The sequence below is a fragment of the Protopterus annectens genome, chromosome 2.part1 (assembly GCF_019279795.1).
Source record: "Protopterus annectens isolate FY-2018-M chromosome 2.part1, PAN1.0, whole genome shotgun sequence".
In the NCBI taxonomy this organism is placed as follows: domain Eukaryota; kingdom Metazoa; phylum Chordata; order Ceratodontiformes; family Protopteridae; genus Protopterus; species Protopterus annectens.
The window spans coordinates 933,690,120-933,709,875 of NC_056729.1; the positions used below are offsets into that span (position 1 = coordinate 933,690,120).

Genomic DNA, 19,756 nt, shown 5'->3' on the forward strand with positions numbered 1-19,756 from the left:
AAAATTTATGGCTTTAATGAAGCTAGACCAAAGCCCAAGGGGAGGTGACCTGAGAAACAGAACAGAGGTGTAAGAGACCAAGTGGATTATGGAACTGAGAACAGATAAGCCACTAGGCCTTAATGGAATGGTACCTCTAAAACCAATTTTGAAAGAACGGTGCATAGATATAAAAAGTAAAAACAGAAAGTGGGAATCTGCAGAATTTATTTCTGCTACTTGTAATTTTGGAGGACTACCACCAGAGGCACTTGTCTTCATTAGCCATGAAAGAGGAACCATCCTTGAATAGCATGATTCGTTGAACACTGTTTAAAAGCTTTGGCTTGATGGGAGTGAATAAAGCATCTGAAGAAGGTTTTACTGGAAGTGCTTATCCCGCGTTCTTTTCCTTTGTTTTGTCTTTTTATAAGTTTTATTAAACTACAGATTTTATCGTGTCTATGGTGATATGTCTGCATTGTATCTCATTCTAAAACAGGTTTTGGCTGTTTTGTTATGGCCAGGTGAGGAGCATGCAGCCAATTTGCCCTTTCACTTAACAAATCCTGCTGTGATATACCAGTCCAGTTAGTTATTTGTGCTTTCATAAAATTAATAGAGTCTGTTCCTTCCGTTTTTTTCTGATACAGTTGAAAATCCCATTTTTTTCTGTCTGTGCTCTGTCCAACTCTGCCACTGTATGAAAAAGCCCTTCTTGAGCATTTTTATACTCGGCCAATGTTTTCATTTCTGCCTTTGATTTTTGCAGTATTTATCAGTTCATCTGAATAGCTGTTTAAAGCTGCTTCCATTTTTCCAGCCATTGTTGTTTGAGTTTATATACTCTGGTGATTTATTTTTCCTCTAAGTTACTGGTACCATTTCTTGTACCAAAGCTGGAGCTTGAACAGCTGCAGCATTCTTCCCATTCAGTGTTTTCTGCTCAGCTTTTCTAGTTGATTTTTTAGGCTTTCTAAGTTTGCTGGCTTCCAGGCAGTGTACTTGCTAGCCAGTAAATGAATTTTAATAAAACTAGCAGAATTGCTAGCAGTTATTGCGGTTTCTTTTTTTCTATACTGTGAGAGCTGAAATTAATCTGTTGATCTTAGAAGTAAGAGAGGTAGTTATTAAGACTTTTGGAACAAGCAAGACAATTTAAAACAGTTAAATGTTAAGTTATGATGGTTGTAATAAATGTATTATAATCTCTGAGCTATCTATGTACACCAGACCTGCAGTAAGTATTTACTGACAACACCGCAGTGATGTAGTATGTAAACAAATAGTGGGTAACCTTATCTGAATCTCCAGATTATAGGCAGATTTGCTACATTCTGTCATTGCAAAACATTGTTACAGAAAAGCTAAGGTGGATCAGGATAAAGACCCTCATGAATGTATATTGAACCTGGGCTTCTTCCAGGAACTGGTAAATCTGTCTGGAAATTCTCAAATAGATCTGTTTGCCTTCAGCCACAACAAGTAGTTAAAGCAATTCTGCTCCAGGACTCCTTGCTGTCGGGCCTGGAAAGCAGATGTCTTTTCATTCCCAGTGACAGAAGTTTTTCTTTATATTCTACCAGTTCTTATATTTAGGGTTTTGTAAAGATTCAGAAAGGCTTTGTGAAGATAATTCTGGCATCTCCCTTTTGGCCCAGGCAAAAGTGGTTGCCCCTTATTTTGAATGTGGCCAAGGGCAGTTACCACAAGCTTCATCACAAAATGTATTTACACAAGACTGGTGGTGGTTTGATACATGCCGACCTTCAACATTGTCAGTAGTCTGCTTAGATGGTAGAATCTTGAAACCTGTTGGGCACCTCTTTTCAGAGGATATGCAGCACTTGCTAAAGGAGTCAAAGAAACCTGTTAGAAAATTGTAGATGGTTAAGTGGAAAATATTTTCTAGCTAGTGTTGGTCATTGAACAAGGCCCCTTTTAAGACCCAGACGTCTCTGGTTGTAAAATGTGTTTGTGTTGTTATCCTTTGGCTTCTCCCCTCCTTTTGTACTGTATTTCCTTTGAAGCAGTTTTTGAAAACATTTTTTTCATAGCCACCTACCTAGAATGCTGGTGCTTTCTTCCTAGAATCCTAATTTTGGGTTGAGAAAACCTGCACAATTTCCCCTGGAAACTGATCAGTTAGCTTGTTTGGAGTTCTTATCCTGGAAAACATTAATACCTGTTGCTCTGACTTCTGCAAGAAGAATGTCTGAGTTACATCCTCTTAGGGTGAGCCATCCCAGTCTCTTTTATCTCAAAGATAGGGTTGCATTGAGAAGAAATCATTCCTTTGTATCCAAGTTTTTTTTTCAGGTTTTCCTTAAGCCATTCTACTCATCTCCCTCTTTTTCAGTGTTCCATAATCCTGAATGCTGTGCTCTTTGTCTTCTAAGAACGTAAGAAAAAGGGACAAGCAGAGCCAAAATGTGTCCCAACAATTGTTCCATGTCCTTTTTTTTTTTTTTTTTTTTTTTGTTTTTTTTCTTATCTTGACAAGTCATTTTCAGGCAAAGGCATGGAACATCCTTTAAGGTTCTGACTACTTTTATGGCTTATTAGAAAGCAGTAGACTATAAAATTTTTCTAGAGGCAACAACTTGGACTTGTCTACATAACTTTACCAATCACTGCAAACTAGATTTTTGTTTTCTGTTGTTCCGTGTTAGCTGAGTAGTAGTCAAGGCTCCATCTTTCTGTGCTACAAATCTGCCGGCTGTGTATTGGTTACATGTATGCAGATGTATTTTTCCTTTAGTCCATTTCATGGTTAAAAAATCATTATAACAGTCCACCTCCTTTTCCCAGATATTGTTTGTATAAAGGTTGTGTGACATTGCTGATATCACAGACTACTAAACTTGGAAAATACCATAATAAACTTTATTTTGTGTGTCAAGAGTCTCCCTTTTTGAGTCATGTCAACTACATTTACAGAGCTTTGTTATATGTCTACATGAATCTGTGTAACAGTCATATTTCATCCTGAAGCAGTATTTAATATTTTACATTTGTTTTCCCATTTTTTTCCTTTTTAGGCCTATAGAGGAAAGTCTCCATAAGGAAAAGGACGATGAAAGAACATCAGAAGAAATATTGCCAAAAGCAGAATTAAAGAGTATGGCAGCTGAGGGTCAGTTATAATGCATAAGGTTCAGAAGTGCCCATATTGATAAAACATGTACATTTTGAAATTATGATACAAGTTGCAGTTATACTTAATTATTTTCTTTTTAGGTAGAGTGATGTGAACCAATTAAAATGACATAACCTCATTAAAAAAGTCACTCTACTTGGCAATTATACAAAATGACTAATATTGCAATGCATGATCTGTATGAATGTGACACAGAAGTGTATTGCAACATATGGGTCATCTATTTTGCACTTCTTTACTGCGTGGAAGAGCTTTGCCTATTTTGAGCAAGTTGTGTGTTTTACTTTGAAAAACTGCTAAGTGTCACTTCTGGTATGGTGGTGGTTCATTAAACTTGAACCATACCTCATGCAGAGACTGCCAAAGCTGCAGTTAAATGTTGGATGGTAATCTAACTTTTGATCTGGAAAAAAAAAAATCTGAGAATATTTTTGTCTGCCATAAAAATGTTTAGTAAAGGAAAACGGGAAGAAAAACATAAATTCCATACAAAAAGTGGGAAAATGAAGGAGGAGGAGGAGAAGAAGGCAGTGTGGCAGAAATGAATGCTGACATAATCAAGAGTTCCGAAATGGTGAACTAGACAGATCAGCAATGGAAGAAAAGGTCAATCAAATGCACATAGATTTTCATAATTAGCAGAGTTTTAATTGAATGTATTGCTACCAGTAAATATAAAAGATGAAGGAAACCCTGTCAGTACATTCAATTTGGTGCAATTCCATAAGAAATGGAAAGAAATTAGAGAGAGAGAGAGAGAGAGAGAGAAATGGAACAAGACCTATACAATAACAACTACTGCTAAAAGTAATGCAATTGAAGTATAAATTTTAAAGAGAAAGATGTAAGATTCACATGTGTGCCAGAAACACTGGAGGAGCTGAACTGTGAAGACTCTGTAAAATTGCACATAAGTAGCGGGACTGGAATTCCAAAGCAGGGTATAGTCATGGGTGAGCTTATTTGAAGGGACAGGGAGGGAGCACTAGTACTAACTGTCCTGTTGGACAGTAGTATTGAGGAAAAGTCAGCAGATGAGATTAAGGCCTTACTAACTGAAGTCTCTCAATGTTAGAAATTTGCTTAGTCACGATTGCAGAACAAAGAATAAGTGCTGTAAATATGTTCAAAATGTTCTGAAATGTTAATTTCAAGTTGTCGTACCAGGTCTGGCCATATATCTAAAAGGTAAATGCATTATTAAATTAGGTAACTTGGAGATAAGACTGCCAGGGTAAGATTTAAGTGCAACAATTTTGAAGTCTGTGTAGTATTGTAATTTTTTTTTCTTGTTTTGCTAATAGTTATTTTTAGTATTAGAAAACTGTGGAAGAATGGGGTCACACTGAAAATAGGGTCTACGTGCATGTATGTTGATAATGGCTACTCCTTAGTGACTAGACAATGTAGAAACAGATTTCTCCCATTAATCAAAAAATGCAGTGAAATGAACTTAAGGTTTGAGTTACAATAGCTGCGTTGTTGGTGTAGAGAGAGAGAGAGAAAACATTCTGATTACAGACTAGTCAACCCAGGTTCAGTTAGTAGCTGAGGTGATTGACTGAGTGACAGGGAGGGTTGAGTGGGCAATGGGCATTCATTGATGACTTTCCCTTAGTGGTATGCCCTCAGACTTGATTGACGAGTGAGGGAAGCAAGAAGTGGGTAGGGCATATAAAGAAAAGACCAAAAAAAAAAAAAAAATTTAAGTTAGAATATTCAGCAGTTTAGAAAAAAAAATACCTGGCTGGTATAAAAAGTTACTGGGAGGTAGGCTGTAGAAGGTTTGTGGGAAACTGATAAAGAGGCACATAATATGGAGAATAAAGCAAAAAAAAAAAAAAAAAAAAGGACCATCAAGTCACTAGGTGCAAAGGAAGAATATTGAAGAAAGTCGGCTGGTGAAATGGTTTCCCTCTTTTCAAAGTAGATTGCTGGAAAAGCAGAGACAAATGAGAGAGTACTCCAAAAGAGTGCCTTTATTCTTTCAAGGGAGTCCTTCAAAGGAACTGTTAACCATCGTTGGACTCAATAAGCTTAAGTATATTGACTGAATTAGCATTCACTTACGAAGGTGTGTTTCATTTTTATTTCTGCATGGGTTGTACCTGCAAATGGTCTATCGTGATCAGTGTAATATCCCAGTAAACAAATAAAATTAAATGAAAGAGAGTACATTAGAACAATTAGTTAAAATATTCAAAAAAATAGACTGGTCTATTTTCCTTTTGTTGTTGTTATTATTGTTGGAAATATTGGGGAAGGGGGAGTAGTCTGGAAAGATGGTTATAACAGAACCCCTGTTTAATGAAAATTCAGTATATGCATTGTAATAAAAGAATGAAGTTAAGCCATGTGAGTACAGGGCCCGATTAATACATATTAAATTAAAAAGGAATAAATTGCTATTGAATAGTAGACAGGTATGGTGTTATATAGTTAGGCCAGGTAAAATTGGAAAAGAAAAAAAATATATATAAGAAAGTGGGATAGAAACGGTGTGAATGTCCAAACCCAGACTAAAATGTTAGTATAGATAAAATATAAAGAGCATTTTCTTAGTGATTTCCCCATATGCAATACTGGTAGTATAATTCTTTAATATAAGTTGATTAGATGATGAATTTTCTTTTTCATTGCATAGTATTTATAACTTTATTAAAAGCATGAGTCAAGTGGGACATTAAGTAGTTATATACAGGGTCCCAAGCAAAGGGGTGGATTGTGTTAAAAAGGGGTAGTAAAGGGGATACCTATACAGAGAGAGGTGAAGAGAAACTGCCTGTGAATAGTGCTTTGTGCAGGTAATTGTCAGTTTCCTTCAGTTCTCATGTTGCAGTATTCTTGCCTGTGGGATTTCCTCCTCAGACGTCCGAATGTCCAGCCCTATGCCAAAGCTTAATCCTGGTGGCTATTTTGTGTCTCGGACGTCACATGCAGCGTCATAAACCAAGGGTCTTAAATGTGACATCCGCACGCAAGACCTCAGAAGTTTTCTGCTGCAGTCGAATGTCTGCTGATCGCTTCGCACCATAGAAGTCTTGAAATAAGTACCCTCTTGAGGATTTCTTTTACTTTTGCTTGAGCTTATTTTGCTGTTTACTTCTGACTGTAGACCCTTCATTAGCCTATGTCATCTAGGAAGGGAAAATACAAACGAGGATGACAGATTCTGCACCAGATAAGCCCAAACCTTGCCACTTTTGTCTAGGCCGATCACACAACTGTATGACTTGCACTATTTGCCAGTTCATATAAAAAACCTTTTATAGTTGCCTAGCTACCCTAAAATTATTTGTTGGGAACCAGTGTCTCAAACTTTTAGGCCTAGAAATGGAAGTTGAACCGGCAGTCGTTGTGGAGCCTCTAAAAAAGAAGGCCAAAGTTTCCAGCCCTACTACTTCTGCCCCTCTGACATCTGACATTCCACCAGTCACCAGTTTAGGGGTTGGTGGATGTCCGGACAAACTGCAGTCTTTGCCATTAACTTTGCAGAAGCCACCCAAGAAACAGCAGTTGGCATGTCCCTAGAGGATACTGCAACGTCGGCCTCTGCCGATGTCAAGGGGGAACCCGGCTCTACCATGTGCCCATCTTCAATGACCAACCAGGGCTCCCTCTCTACAGGCCAGAAGCCCGATCACAGGCCTCTGCCACTTTCAGGCTGTAAGACTACTCCTTCAAAGAAAAAAGAAAAAAACTAAGCATTTGACTCCCACTCCTTCCGAACACCAGCCAGATTGGCAGACCCTCTCCCAGTCCCTGGTTCAGGCCTTCATGGCCCTCAGGCCCATGACCTCTCTTAGCCAGGCCCTGCCTAACCTCAGTCCTAGGCCTGCCTCAGCTGCTTCCAAGCCTCCCATTCACACTCTAGAGGATGATTCCTCTCACACTTCTTCTGAGGAATCACTTACATACACTACAGCTTTCTTCTCTCTTGGAGTATGGCATCCCAGTTGAGGACTCCGTGGAAGGAGACTCACCTCCAGAAGATATTTCTTTTGGGGAAACCATCTCCAAAATAAGGGAGTACTTTAAAATGGGACATCACTCAAATGACTGAAGTGCAAAACAATACTTTGAACTTCTGCAGATGGAGTCTCCCTCACCCTCAGCTGTCCCTCCTGTAATTCCAGCTTACCTGGATGTGTTTGCATTCATCTCCAAAAGCCCTGAATCACAACCTCTAGCCCCCAAGAGGCCAGACTGATTTTACAAGGTCCCCAGATCAACAAAAGTTCCTCATTAAAACACCAATGGCAGACCCTGCAGTCATTGCAGTGGCTCCTGACAAGCAGCCCAGACAAATCCCCTCCTCCTGCCTTCTGATAAGGAGAGTAAAGTCATGGACAGGCTTGGGAAAAATATTTATACGTCCTGTACCTTGGTCTTCAGAGCCATAAATTAGCAGACCCACATGGTCAAATATGCCTTGGAATTGATTTCCCAAGCTACATCCTTAATCTGTTCATTGCCTGACTTTCCAACCAAACCACAACTGGCCATAAAACGCTCACTGGCAGCTGAAGTAGCCAGACACTCCATAAAGTACAGCTAGGATGCTGCAGAGGCATCATCCAGATCAGCTGCCTTAGCCTCTGTTCTGTGCAGGTATTTCTGACTCAAACTGCAACCCCTCCCTGAGGATTTCAAAAACAAAATTTTAGATGCTCCTCTGGACAACAATTGCATTTTTGACAAGCAGTCTGCTGAACTATTCAAGAGCCTTCAAGAAAAAAGTAAAGAATTCCAGGACCTAAAACATTTACTGGTTTCCCCAGTTCTTAAGTTCTGTAGGAACTACACAGCAAAACCCACTTTTGTTAGGAGAGTTCCAGTACCATACTCCTCCTCGAAACACTGGAAGGGGCCTAGAAAACCCACTACTTCCCCTAGGACTGCTACTTCACAATCAACCCCCAGGCAGCCCTTTCCAGATATTCAAAACAATCCGTGACTCCCTAAGTCACCTACTCTTCTCCACCCGGCTCTCTCACTGTTTTCCCCTTTGGCAGCACATCACTTCAGACCGCTGGGTGCTTTCAGTAGTAGAAAAAGGGTACTTTATGACCTGGCAGAAATTCCTACCTCAAGGAAGGCCCTTGCCTCCAAAAAACAGCGTCACCTTATGCCCAAGATCATTCAAGATCTGCTCTCACAAGGAACCATAGAAAAAGTTCCCACAGCCCAAGAGGGTCAAGGGATTTACTCCATACTCTTCTTGTGCCAAAGGAGGACAGCTTTTGGAGGCCCATCCTAGACCTATCAAACCTAAACTCCTTCCTGCAGGTACCCTCATTCCAGATGCTGTCTCTCCAAACATTTCTGCCACTATTGCTACCCAGCGCATTTATGACCACCTTGGACCTGAAGGAGGTATAACTCCATATCCCCATCCACCATCTTTACAGGAGGTATTTACGCTTTACTGTGCCATCCTCACATTTTCAATTTACTGTTTGCCCTTTGAGTTGCCTATGGCACCAAGGGCCTTCACAGGTTGCCTTGCCCCAGCAGTAGCCTACTGCAGGGCAAAAGGCATACAACTCTATCCCTATCTGGATGACCTACTCATTACAGCAGAAGGGTCAGAGTTTCTCAGGACTCACCTGACATTTACCATGTTCCTCCTCCAGAGTCTAGGCTTCACATTAAATCTGACAAAATCATCCCTCCTCCCATCGCAGAACATAATTTTCCTGGGATGGAGAATTTGTACTGACCTGATGAAGCATTCCTCCCTCAGGAGAAAATCAGCTCCCTAACTGTGTTTTTCCAGGAGTTGCTTCTACACACTACTTGCTACAGACATCTTTGCCAGGGACTTCTCAGACTTCTCGGACTCATGGCAGCAACCCTGCCTGTGCTGCCCCTTGCCAGGATGCACATGAGGAAGTTTCAGTGGTACTTAAAAAGTGTTTGGTCCCAACACAATCACCCCTTGGACTTCTAGGTGCCCTTCCTTCCCTGCCTGAAACAAGAGTTGAGATGGTGAATCCAACAAATCAACCAAAATCCAGGCCTTCCCTTACAACCCCTCCAACCACTGCAATCCATGCACACAGATGTGTTGGACCTGGGGTGAGGAGCCACCCTGAAGGGCCTCAAGGCGCAGTCTCAGTGGGACCCTTCCCTCAGAAAGAAACATATTGATGTAAGGGATATGGCTGCCCTCCTTCTAGCACTGAAAACCTTCCTCCCTCTTATGCAGGAAGGCTCCCTACGAATCTTCAGAGACAATACCACGGTGATGTGGTACATCAACAAACAAGGAGGGACTAGATCATACTTACTGTGCAGGCCAGCAATACTTGCTTGAGAGTTACCCTGCTGGTACAGTATCACTCTAAAGGCAGTTTACATTCCTTCTCAGGACAGTCACTAGGCAGGCACTCCTAGCATGTCATTCTCTCAACATCACTAGTGAATGTTGCACAGGGATGTCTTCTTAGACATTGTCCACCAGTGGGGCACCCTTCAAATAGATCTGTTTGCCTCTCCTCAGAACAGACAGTTCCAACTATTCTGCTGCAGGACTCACTGTTCCCTAGCTTGGAAGGTGGATGGCTTTTCAATTGCTTGGAAGGGGCTGTTCTTTTATGCGTTCCCCCATTACCCCTCATCCATAAAGTTCTGAAAATACAGAAGGACAAATCAGAAATCTTGCTAATGACTCCCTATTGGCCAATGCAGCATTGGTTCCCCCCTTCTTCTATCTCTTGCCAAGGGCAATCACCACAAGTTGCACCACAGAGTGGACCTGCTCACACAGCAAAAGGGATCTCTCATTCATCCTCATCTGAATACCCTCAGCTTACCCTGTTGGTGATAAACTTCTGATCCCTTTAAAAAACATCTAATCAGAGGACATTCTATCTGTCCTGCAGGAGGCCAGGAAGCCCACTACACAGAGAACCTACATTTCAAAATGGAAAAAGTTCTCCACTTGGTGTCTTAGAAAGTAGCTAGACCCATTCCAGGCAGATTTACCTCTAGTCCTTGCTTATGTGTGTCAGCTCTTAAAGTCAAATCTTTCATATTCTTCAGTGAAAGTACATCTGTCTGCCATTTCAGCCTGCCTCCCAATCAGTCCACCCCTACTGTCAAGGTTGGAAGTGAAACATTTCCTCAAGGGAGTTCTTCATATCAGACCTCCCAGAAAACCATTCGCCCCTCCTTGGGATTTGAACTATGTGCTGGAAAAACTTACCACTGCCCCCTTTGAACCAGCAGCTTCTACTTCTGTAAAGATGTACACCTATAAAACTGTTTTGTTAGTGCCCCTTACTTCAGCAAGCTCTCATGGCCTCTCCACCCTACACTGTCTTCTACAAAGACAGGGTTACTCTACATACTAACCCCTCCTTCATGCCTAAGGTGGTGAATGAGCTGTCACTCAACCAGTCTAGCTACCCACCTTTTTCCCTTCACCCCAAAATGACAGTAAGAAAGTGCTCCACTCCCTGGATGTACACAGACAACTAAGATTTTATCTAGACAAGACCAAAGACATTAGGAAGTCCAATCGGCTATTTATCTCATTTCATCCAAGCGCCCTGGGGAAAGCAGTTTCCAAGCAGATATTATCTTCTTGGATACGCAAAACTCTTACCTTCTGCTGTGCCTTTCATGGGAAAGACCTACCCTACCCTATTAAGGCACATTGTACTAGAGCTATGGCCTCTTCAGGAGCCTACCTTGAAGGCCTGGATATAGCCACCATCCTGGAAGCAGCCATATGGTCATCTGTCTACACATTCACCAGACACCACATCTCCAGAGCTAGAGCAGGCTTCGCAAGAGCCATCCTCCATAGCTTTCTGGAGACTGCTTCCTCTTACTCCACACTTTCTTCTAAATGAGCTGTGGGTACTCTCCCACAGGTCAGAATACTGCAGCATGAGAATAGAACCTAGAATAGTTGTGTAAAATCTTACCATAACCATAGATGTTCTTCTCTTCCAGGATGCAGTATTCCTTCACACCCTTCTATCCCCCTTCATATTCTTTTCCCTCTCTGGATGGCATCATTCCTGCTCAGTATCAACTGTTGTCCGACTGGGCAGTCAGTTCTGAGGTCTTGCATGCGGACATCACATTTAAGACCCTTGGTTTATAGCCCTGCATGTGACGTCTGACCCACCTAACAGCAACAAGGCTTAAGCTTTGGCATAGGGGCCTGACGTTTGAACGCCTGAGGCAGAAGATCCCACAGATCAGAATAATGTAACATGGAAGAGAAGGACATCTATGGTTATGGTAAGATTTTACACAACTATTCTATATTGAGGAACCTAGAGAAATGAATGCCTTTGACTTTTACTAGTAAGTAGAAAGTGAATTAAAGGTGAACCAAATAGAGTGCAAGATAAAGCAATCATACTCTGAAAAGTAAGTTTAGGCCAGTTGTGATAGTGAAACATGTTACAAGGTGACACAAAGTATAGTATAGAAATAGTAAGAACAAATTCAGGAGCAGTTTCTGTCCAGTTCAGGAGATACGAGTTGGCCAGGGAGTAGCATATGTTGTTTACAAATGTTGGCGATACTGCCAACTTAGAGCTAAGGCTCAAAAAAATATAATAAATACAGTATGAATATGTTTTTGTATAGTTAGATGTCTTGGGTAACGGTTTTATATTGTTATGGTTTTGTTAGAGTTGATGCAGGGCAGTGAACGACAATATATTCAAAACTACTGGCTGACAAAAAAGTGGTTGAGTTGCTAGAAAGTGGAAATGAAAATCTAAACCCGTTATAGTTGCGGTACTAAATGTAAAGGAGATAAAAAGTTGGGGATGGGATATTCAGGAAAGGGAAAAGAGTATTGTATCTATAAATGGAATTTTTTGGAACAGTTCATGCAGAATGATGATCAGGAGGAAGAGTGAGGTATAAGGAAAGGCAGGAATTAAGCAATTTATGTAACATTGGAGTAATTGCTAGTTGTTAAAAGGAAATGTGTATGTATACTGCATGGAAATAATGAAAAAAGTATGCTTTGTTCTTTATTAATGTACCAGTACCTATGTTATTTTTTAAATTTTGATTTAATAAAGATGTAAAGAAAACAATTGTCAAAGATGACTGAGTTTGTATGGAAGAATGAATGGAAAGGAAGAATATACATAGAAAAAGAGAGGGGAAGGTCATTTAAAATAGTTGAGATTCCTGATACGTGGATATTCTTTAAGATGTAGAAAGAAGGACTAGCATAAAGATACTAAAATGGAATGTAAATGGGCTAGTAAGTGAGAGGAAAAAAAGTGCTGACATTCTCAGTAAATGTGATGTGCAGATCGTGATGTTACAAGAGACACATTCGACATAAATAAGAGCATATATTATGGTTTAAAAAGTAATATGACAGCTTATGCAATATATAATGGGAGATTATGGATAAGGAGACTAATAGGAAATGTCAGATGAAAGTTGAAGAGAGAAGCATGGACTTTCCATAGTGGTTAAGGAATATTGGATGGGCAGCATATTATATTAGTATGTGTTTGTTTACCACTTAAAGTGAGTATAGCAGAAAAGAAATATGTAGTAGGGGAAGCTGCCAGTTATTCGCAAGAATTATTTTTCAAGGCAGGGCATTGTAATGTAGTCTGTGAAGAGGAGGATGGATCTGGGGCCTGAGGAGTAAAAAAATGTGATAAGGGGAAATTGTTAGTGAAGTATCTAAAGGTATTTGGTAGATAGCATGTTATCCAGTATGAAAATGTAGTTTGGATTTTACCTTTTATACCCCCAGATACAATATATGATTGAGATTGGACAGGTGTTGTATCATCAGGGAACATCTACATCTAATTCAGGGATTAGGCACACATCTAATACTGTTATTAGATTACAGTCCAGTTACAGTATAAGGAAAAAAGAAAAAACAGAAAAAGCAGACAGTGGATAGATATTGACATTTTCACAAGATTGCTAAGAAAAAAAGAATTTAAGAGCTGGGGTAAACAAAGACTACAAGATGTAATAATGAAGTTAGTTGGGGAGGAGGAAAATGTGGAAAAATGGGACTATCTGAAAAGATAGAGCCAGCACAATGTGGTATATAGGCAAAAATGTATTATATCATATGGCAAGAAAACAGACCGGTTTCGGCAGTCTTAATGCCTTCCTCAGTGTAAAGATAATTCTACAAACAGCCAAATTTATAACACATAATTAGAATAGCAACTATATTTGATTGGCTGGTCATAATTGCTCATTGAGCCCTGGTGGAAATAAACCACCCAACCTAATTATCCATCTCTTTTCTTTCTGATTTAGAATAGTATGCCATCCAATCCTGTTACCTTTGTCACCATGAATGATATCAATAATCGTAAATCTAAAAGATGCAGATAGATGTGTTAATACATGTTTATAAAGAGCATTACTGATTTTTTATGATGTCCTTCAAGAATGCAACTGCAGTCCTGACATATGGGTTGTCCTGCCTCAGGCAGCCCCTCGGTTGGCCGGATTCCAAAGTCTGGGTCCGGCGTCGGCTGATGTTGCCTCTTCCCCGACGTCAGAGCGGCTGGGGTATAAAAGCATCAGTCAACGCCATCTTCTCCAGTCTTTCTTGCCGCGCAGTGCCCGATGCAGAAGCAGTTCGCAAGTGCCGGTCGGCCAGCTCCTGTGTTTTCAGTTACCGAAGTCATCAAAATGCTAAGTACCCCGTTGGGGAACCTTTTCTTGCCTCAGTCGATGTCAGATAAAACTGCAAAAGTTAATAATTGTTTGTCTTGTGGTAAACAAATACCTCATAAGGACTTCCATTCTTACTGCCTTCCCTGCCTGGGCCCAGACCACGACGTCTCGGCCTGTGCTTGCTTCAATAAGCGCACACTCAGGCGCCGGGCAGATTTTGCTGAAGACTTTTTTGGAGAAAATTTCTCCTATATCATGCCGTCGGAACAACCGACAACACATATTTCCAAAAAAAACCGGAAGGACCGGGACCGACATTCTCGGCCCGCGACTTCCACAGACGCTACGCCAAAGCCTACCGCGAGTGCATCGGTCTCTTCGGAGGCAGTAATTCAACGGCCCCAGACCGACGACACCGCTTTACCGCACACTTCGGTCCCGGAGGTTACCCCGGTGCCGGTTGTTGATTTTCCTCCTGAAACCGAAGCCCAGGATTTACCTGACACCATACCAGTGGATAAAGTTACTCCAGCACGTGGGGCAGCTAGGCCTCCGGTCTCTATGTCCATCAAGGCCTACACACGTGCTAAGGCTGCCAGCCAGGCTAAGGCTCACCCTCCTAAAGCCTTTTCCCAGGGTTCCACTTCTCATAAACAGATTATGACTTTAGCTGCAGATCTAATTTCTTTAATCAGAGGTTCTCAGGCACATCCAGACAGAGGTTCTCAGCCGCCTGCAGATAAAAGGCCTAGGGTTGAGCAGACAGATACCCTTTCCTCAGATGAAGTCTCTGGGGACTCAGACCATTCAGATTCCCAGGAAGAATCCTTCCAGGCCTACGAGGATTCTGATGCTGATGAATCCATTCCCTCTGCCTCTCCTCCAGAGGATATTTCTTTCGGGGAAATTCTCCACTCCATGAGAGAGCATTTTCAGTGGCAGGGCCAGGATTTCTCTGACTCCAGGAAAAGGCTACGTACTTTCCTTAAGTTACCCCAGCACAGGCCTTTAGCTATTCCGCCTGTGTTAGATGTATTGGATGATGTGTACTCAGACTCGAGTGCTTCTCCTGATTCTCTCCCTCCTGCTCCTGTCAAGCCAGACAGATATTACAGGGTTACTGAAACTCATAAGCATCTCTTTAAGGCCCACTCTGTGGATCTAGAAACTATTTCTCAGGGGCCCAAAGCAGTGGCCACCTCCACGGCCAAAAACCCTTTGCCTGCAGACAGGGAATCTAGGTCCTTGGAGAGATGGGGCAAAAAAGTTTATACCTCAACCACCCTTGCCATGAGGGCACTTAACTGTCTTTTTCATATGTTTCAGTATCAGGATTTCTTGATGGATGATTTGCAGGAAAAAGTTAACCTCTCCTGAGCCTTTAGATAGAAAGGCCTTGCAGGATTTGGTTCATAATACTCAGCAGGTTAGCAATCATTTTCTTCAGTGTGGTTATGATGCATTGGAAGCTTCATGTAGGGCAGCTATGACAGGGGCCGTCATACGTAGACATGCTTGGTTGAAAGAACAGGCATTGCCAGATCATGTTAAAGTAAAGCTCCTAGATGCACCTCTGGAAAAACAGAAGCTATTTGGTGCTAATGCACAGGATGTGTTGAAATCTATTGAGGAAAAGGCTAAATCAGTACAAACAGTCAAAGATTTCCTCCAGGTTCAGCCACCGAGGTTCAACAGGAATTGGCCTTCAAAGAATTGGTCCTTTCCAGACACTGACAAGTTCCAAAGGGGAAAAAACAGGCGTGCTCGAGGTAGAGGGCAATACCGAGGCTCCTACAGGGGCCGCCAATGGCAACCAACTAATCAGAGAAGTGGCGCAGGGCCTTCTAATGCTCCACAGGGACAATCACAATGGCTTGGCTTTGACGCCGCCGACCAAGGCACAAAGAGAAGCACCTTTAGGCAGAAAATTATCCTTATTTTCAAAGAATTGGCACGTCTTAACAAAGGACAAATGGATTCTGGGCATAATAGACAAAGGTTACAGGTTCCACTTCCAAACCTTACCAACAAGACAAGGCATGCCAAACCTGCCACAAAATCAAAGGGCAGAGGCACTCATACAAGTTTCAAACCTGTTACAGATCACAGCAATAGAAAAGGTTCCTCCTCAGGAACAAGGCCAGGGATTCTACTCAAGACTGTTCCTTGTTCCAAGAAAAGAAAAGCAATGGAGACCTATACTGGACTTGTCCGCTCTAAACACTTTTCTCATTGTGCCAAAATTCAAAATGCTGACGTTACAGCAACTTCTTCCCATGCTGGGCAAGGGGTCTTGGCTGGTTACTCTGGACCACAAGGAGGCATACCTGCATGTCCCAATCAGACACAGTTGCAGAAGATACCTCAGATTTCTTGCAGGGTCAGAGCATTATCAATTCTCAGCATTGCCGTTTGGCTTATCTACTGCGCCCAGAGTATTCACGAAATGCCTGGCATCAGTAATTGCACATTGCAAACTCCAGGGGATACAAATATACCCTTACCTGGACGACTGCCTTATACAAGCGGACAGCAAACAAGCCTTGATAAGAAACTTGGACTATGTCATACACTTACTACAGGCTTTGGGATACACAGGCAACATTCAAAACTCAAGACTACTGCCATCCCAACAAATAATTTTTCTAGGAGCCAAACTGGACACAATCTCACAAATGGCTTTCCTCACAGAAGAAAAACAAGAACAATTACCAGATTACTTCAAAAGCCTAGCAAAGCTCACCCAGATGACTGCAAGGAAAATCCTGCAGGCCCTGGGTTTCATGGCATCTTGCATTCTTCTGATTCCACTGGCAAGACTACACATGAGAAAACTACAATGGTACCTAAAAAGTTTATGGTCTCAACACAGCCACAACTTAGAAGAAATTATACCACTCATTCCATGTCTTCAAAAGGAATTTTTGTGGTGGGCACAAGGAAGTCAATTAAACAAAGGCATGTCTTTCAACAAACCTCAAGCAAGTCAAACCATTACAACAGACGCCTCAGATCATGGATGGAGGGCGCACATGGAGGGCAGATGCATGCAAGGGCAATGGGCTCCCCGGGAAATGCATCTGCACATAAATCAAAAAGAGATGTTGGCAGTGATTCATGCAATCGAGGCCTTCGGAAAATTTCTTCAGCAAGGTCATCTGCTAATAAAGACAGACAACACCACTGTCATGTGGTACATAAACAAACAGGGAGGCACTCATTCTTACCCCCTCTGCAGACTAACAATGGCTCTTTGGGAAAAGGCCCTGAAACTGAACTTACAGTTGCAATCCCAGTTTGTTCCAGGCAAGGACATTGTTCTGGCGGACAGTCTAAGCAGAAACATTTTGGACCCACACGAATGGATTGTGCATCCAGACATTTTTTCGCAAATAACTCATGCATGGGGAAGGCCGGACATAGATCTCTTTGCCTCTCACCTCAATCATCATCTGAAGAAGTTCTGTTCGAGGACACACCATCCTCAAGCCTGGAGAATGGACGCTCTCTCCTTCAGCTGGAATTCTCTGACAATCTATGCATTCCCACCTCTACCATTAATGACCAAGGTGTTACTGAAGATCAAAGCAGAGCAACCAAAAGGTATTTTGATAGCTCCAGATTGGCCAAGGCAGCACTGGTATCCATTACTAAGGAGCATATCTCGCACCAAGCCATGGCCCCTGCCTCAATGGCCTCGGCTTCTAACTCAGCACAATTACAGGACTGTTCATCCTCACCTGCAAACATTGCAGCTGACAGCTTGGAGGGTTCCATGACTTCTACCCATATCTCTCTCTCTCCAAAAAAGTTCAAGAGATCCTACTGGAAGCACGCAGACCTTCCACCAGAAAAACATATTCAGCCAAATGGAAGAGATTCATCACCTGGAATGCCAAAAAGGGTCAGGATGTATCAGTAATAAGCATGCCACAGATACTAGAATACTTGGCAGAAATGCTTCATAGTGGCCTTTCATATTCTTCCATAAAAATACACGCTTCAGCAATCTCAGCAAAATACAACTGTGATCCACCTGTGTGTTCACATCCTTTGCTAAGACAGTTTATAAGAGGGATAAAGAATATCAAACCTCCCAGGAAATCACCAGTGCCTGCATGGGACCTCAACTTCGTCTTGGAAAAATTAACTCTTCCTCCTTTTGAGCCAGCAGCATCTTCAGAAATGCAATTTCTCTCCTGGAAAACAGTTTTCCTGTTGGCAGTTACCTCAGCAAGAAGAGCCTCGGAGATACAGGCCCTCATGGCAGTACCTCCATTCCTCATTTTTCATCAGGACAGAGTTTCTTTAAGAACCAATCCTTCATTCATGCCAAAAGTGATATCCAGGGTGTCTCTAAATCAAACAATTCACCTGCCTACTTTCTTTCCCAATCCTCATAATAAAGGAGAAAAGCTGCTGCACACTTTGGACATACACAGAGAATTACGCTACTACTTGGACAGAACAAAGGCCAACAGAAAGTCTGACCAACTATTTGTAGTCTACGCTGCTGGAGAGTGCAAGGAAAGGCAATTTCCAAACAAACAATTTCAAAATGGATTGGACACTGCATCAGATTCTGTTACTCTTTCCATGAAAAAGGTGTGCCAGCCAATATCAGGCCACACTCCACCAGAGCTATAGCCACCACCACAGCCTTTCTAAGAGGGGTGGCTACAAAGGACATTCTAGAAGCTGCTACATGGAGCTCCGTGCATACATTTTCCAAACACTACAACCTGCCTTTATACTCCAGATCCCGAGCAGGCTTTGCTTCAGCAGTCCTGCAGGGCATTTTAGCTACACCATATTTTTCTTAGATCCTACCACCCCCAGCTTGGCTATGGTATTCAACCCATATGTCAGGACTGCAGTTGCATTCTTGAAGGACATAGTACAGTTTTGTACATACCATAAATGTAGATGTCCGATAGATATGCAACTGCAGTCAGGTTTACCCTCCCTCCTACCCCTCTGTAATTTACCTTTTCGGGTCCACCATCCCTTTTCCAACTTAGCTAGGGATAGCTTTTATGGTGTATCTGTTTATTACTATTGTGCATGTCTGGAATTTTATGCATTCTCTAAATTTAGCCTTCCTTGGAGGGCACCTGGCATCTGGGGCAAGAAACACTGAAGAAGATGGCGTTGACTGATGCTTTTATACCCCAGTCGCTCTGACGTCGGGGAAGAGGCGACATCAGCCGACGCCGGACCCAGACTTTGGAATCCGGCCGACCGAGGGGCTGCCTGAGGCAGGACAACCCATATGTCAGGACTGCAGTTGCATATCTATCGGACATCTACATTTATGGTAGGTACAAAACTGTATTTTTGATGTCACTCAAATGTTCGCTAATGCGATATTTGACTGGTCTGGATGTCTGACCCACATAAAAAGCCAGACACGAGCAGGTAGCTAAATAAATCACCCAGTCACTGGAACAGTTTGCAAAAAATCTGATATCAAAAACCCTGCCAGTGTTCCGGCTAGTAAATTGTTTGGTTTTGGCTATTATTACACAATGTCCACAGGGAAAACACCCATGAAGCAGTCCACCTGTCAAAGTGACCTGATGTGTTTGAGAATTGGATGACCCGTGTTTATAATGGTTGAAATAGTACCCTAATGTTTTACCCCTCCTATATCCAAAGGGACATGTCTCAGGGAGCATATTGGTAAGTCGTTCGTCCATCATAAGAATATTCCAATTCTGCTGAAAATATAATAGTATTGCGACCATAAGTTTTAATCAATCTAATCGATGATGAGTCCTGGGTGGTCTTGTCCCTTATATGCCATGAGTTCACTTCTGTCTAAGGATGAAACTTCTTAACAGACCATAGTGATGGTCCCTGGCTTATATCCCCAGGTCTTAAGTCTATGTACCATATCCTTCCTAAAATATTTATGTTTGTTGGGATCAGAACAAATGCGCTTAATTCTACAAAACTGAGACTTTG

General features: G+C 41.9%; 1 protein-coding gene across 1 annotated transcript in view; it reads left to right on the top strand.

Moving 5' to 3' along the window:
- The window catches only part of NEK1 (NIMA related kinase 1), a gene marked incomplete in the record, with an annotated part of 3,475,820 nt that overhangs the window by 2,977,941 nt on the left and 478,123 nt on the right, over positions 1-19,756 (top strand). Inside the window, 1 exon segment of the mRNA XM_044062568.1 lies at positions 3,021-3,115. Within this exon segment, the coding sequence (XP_043918503.1) occupies positions 3,021-3,115 (95 nt within the window).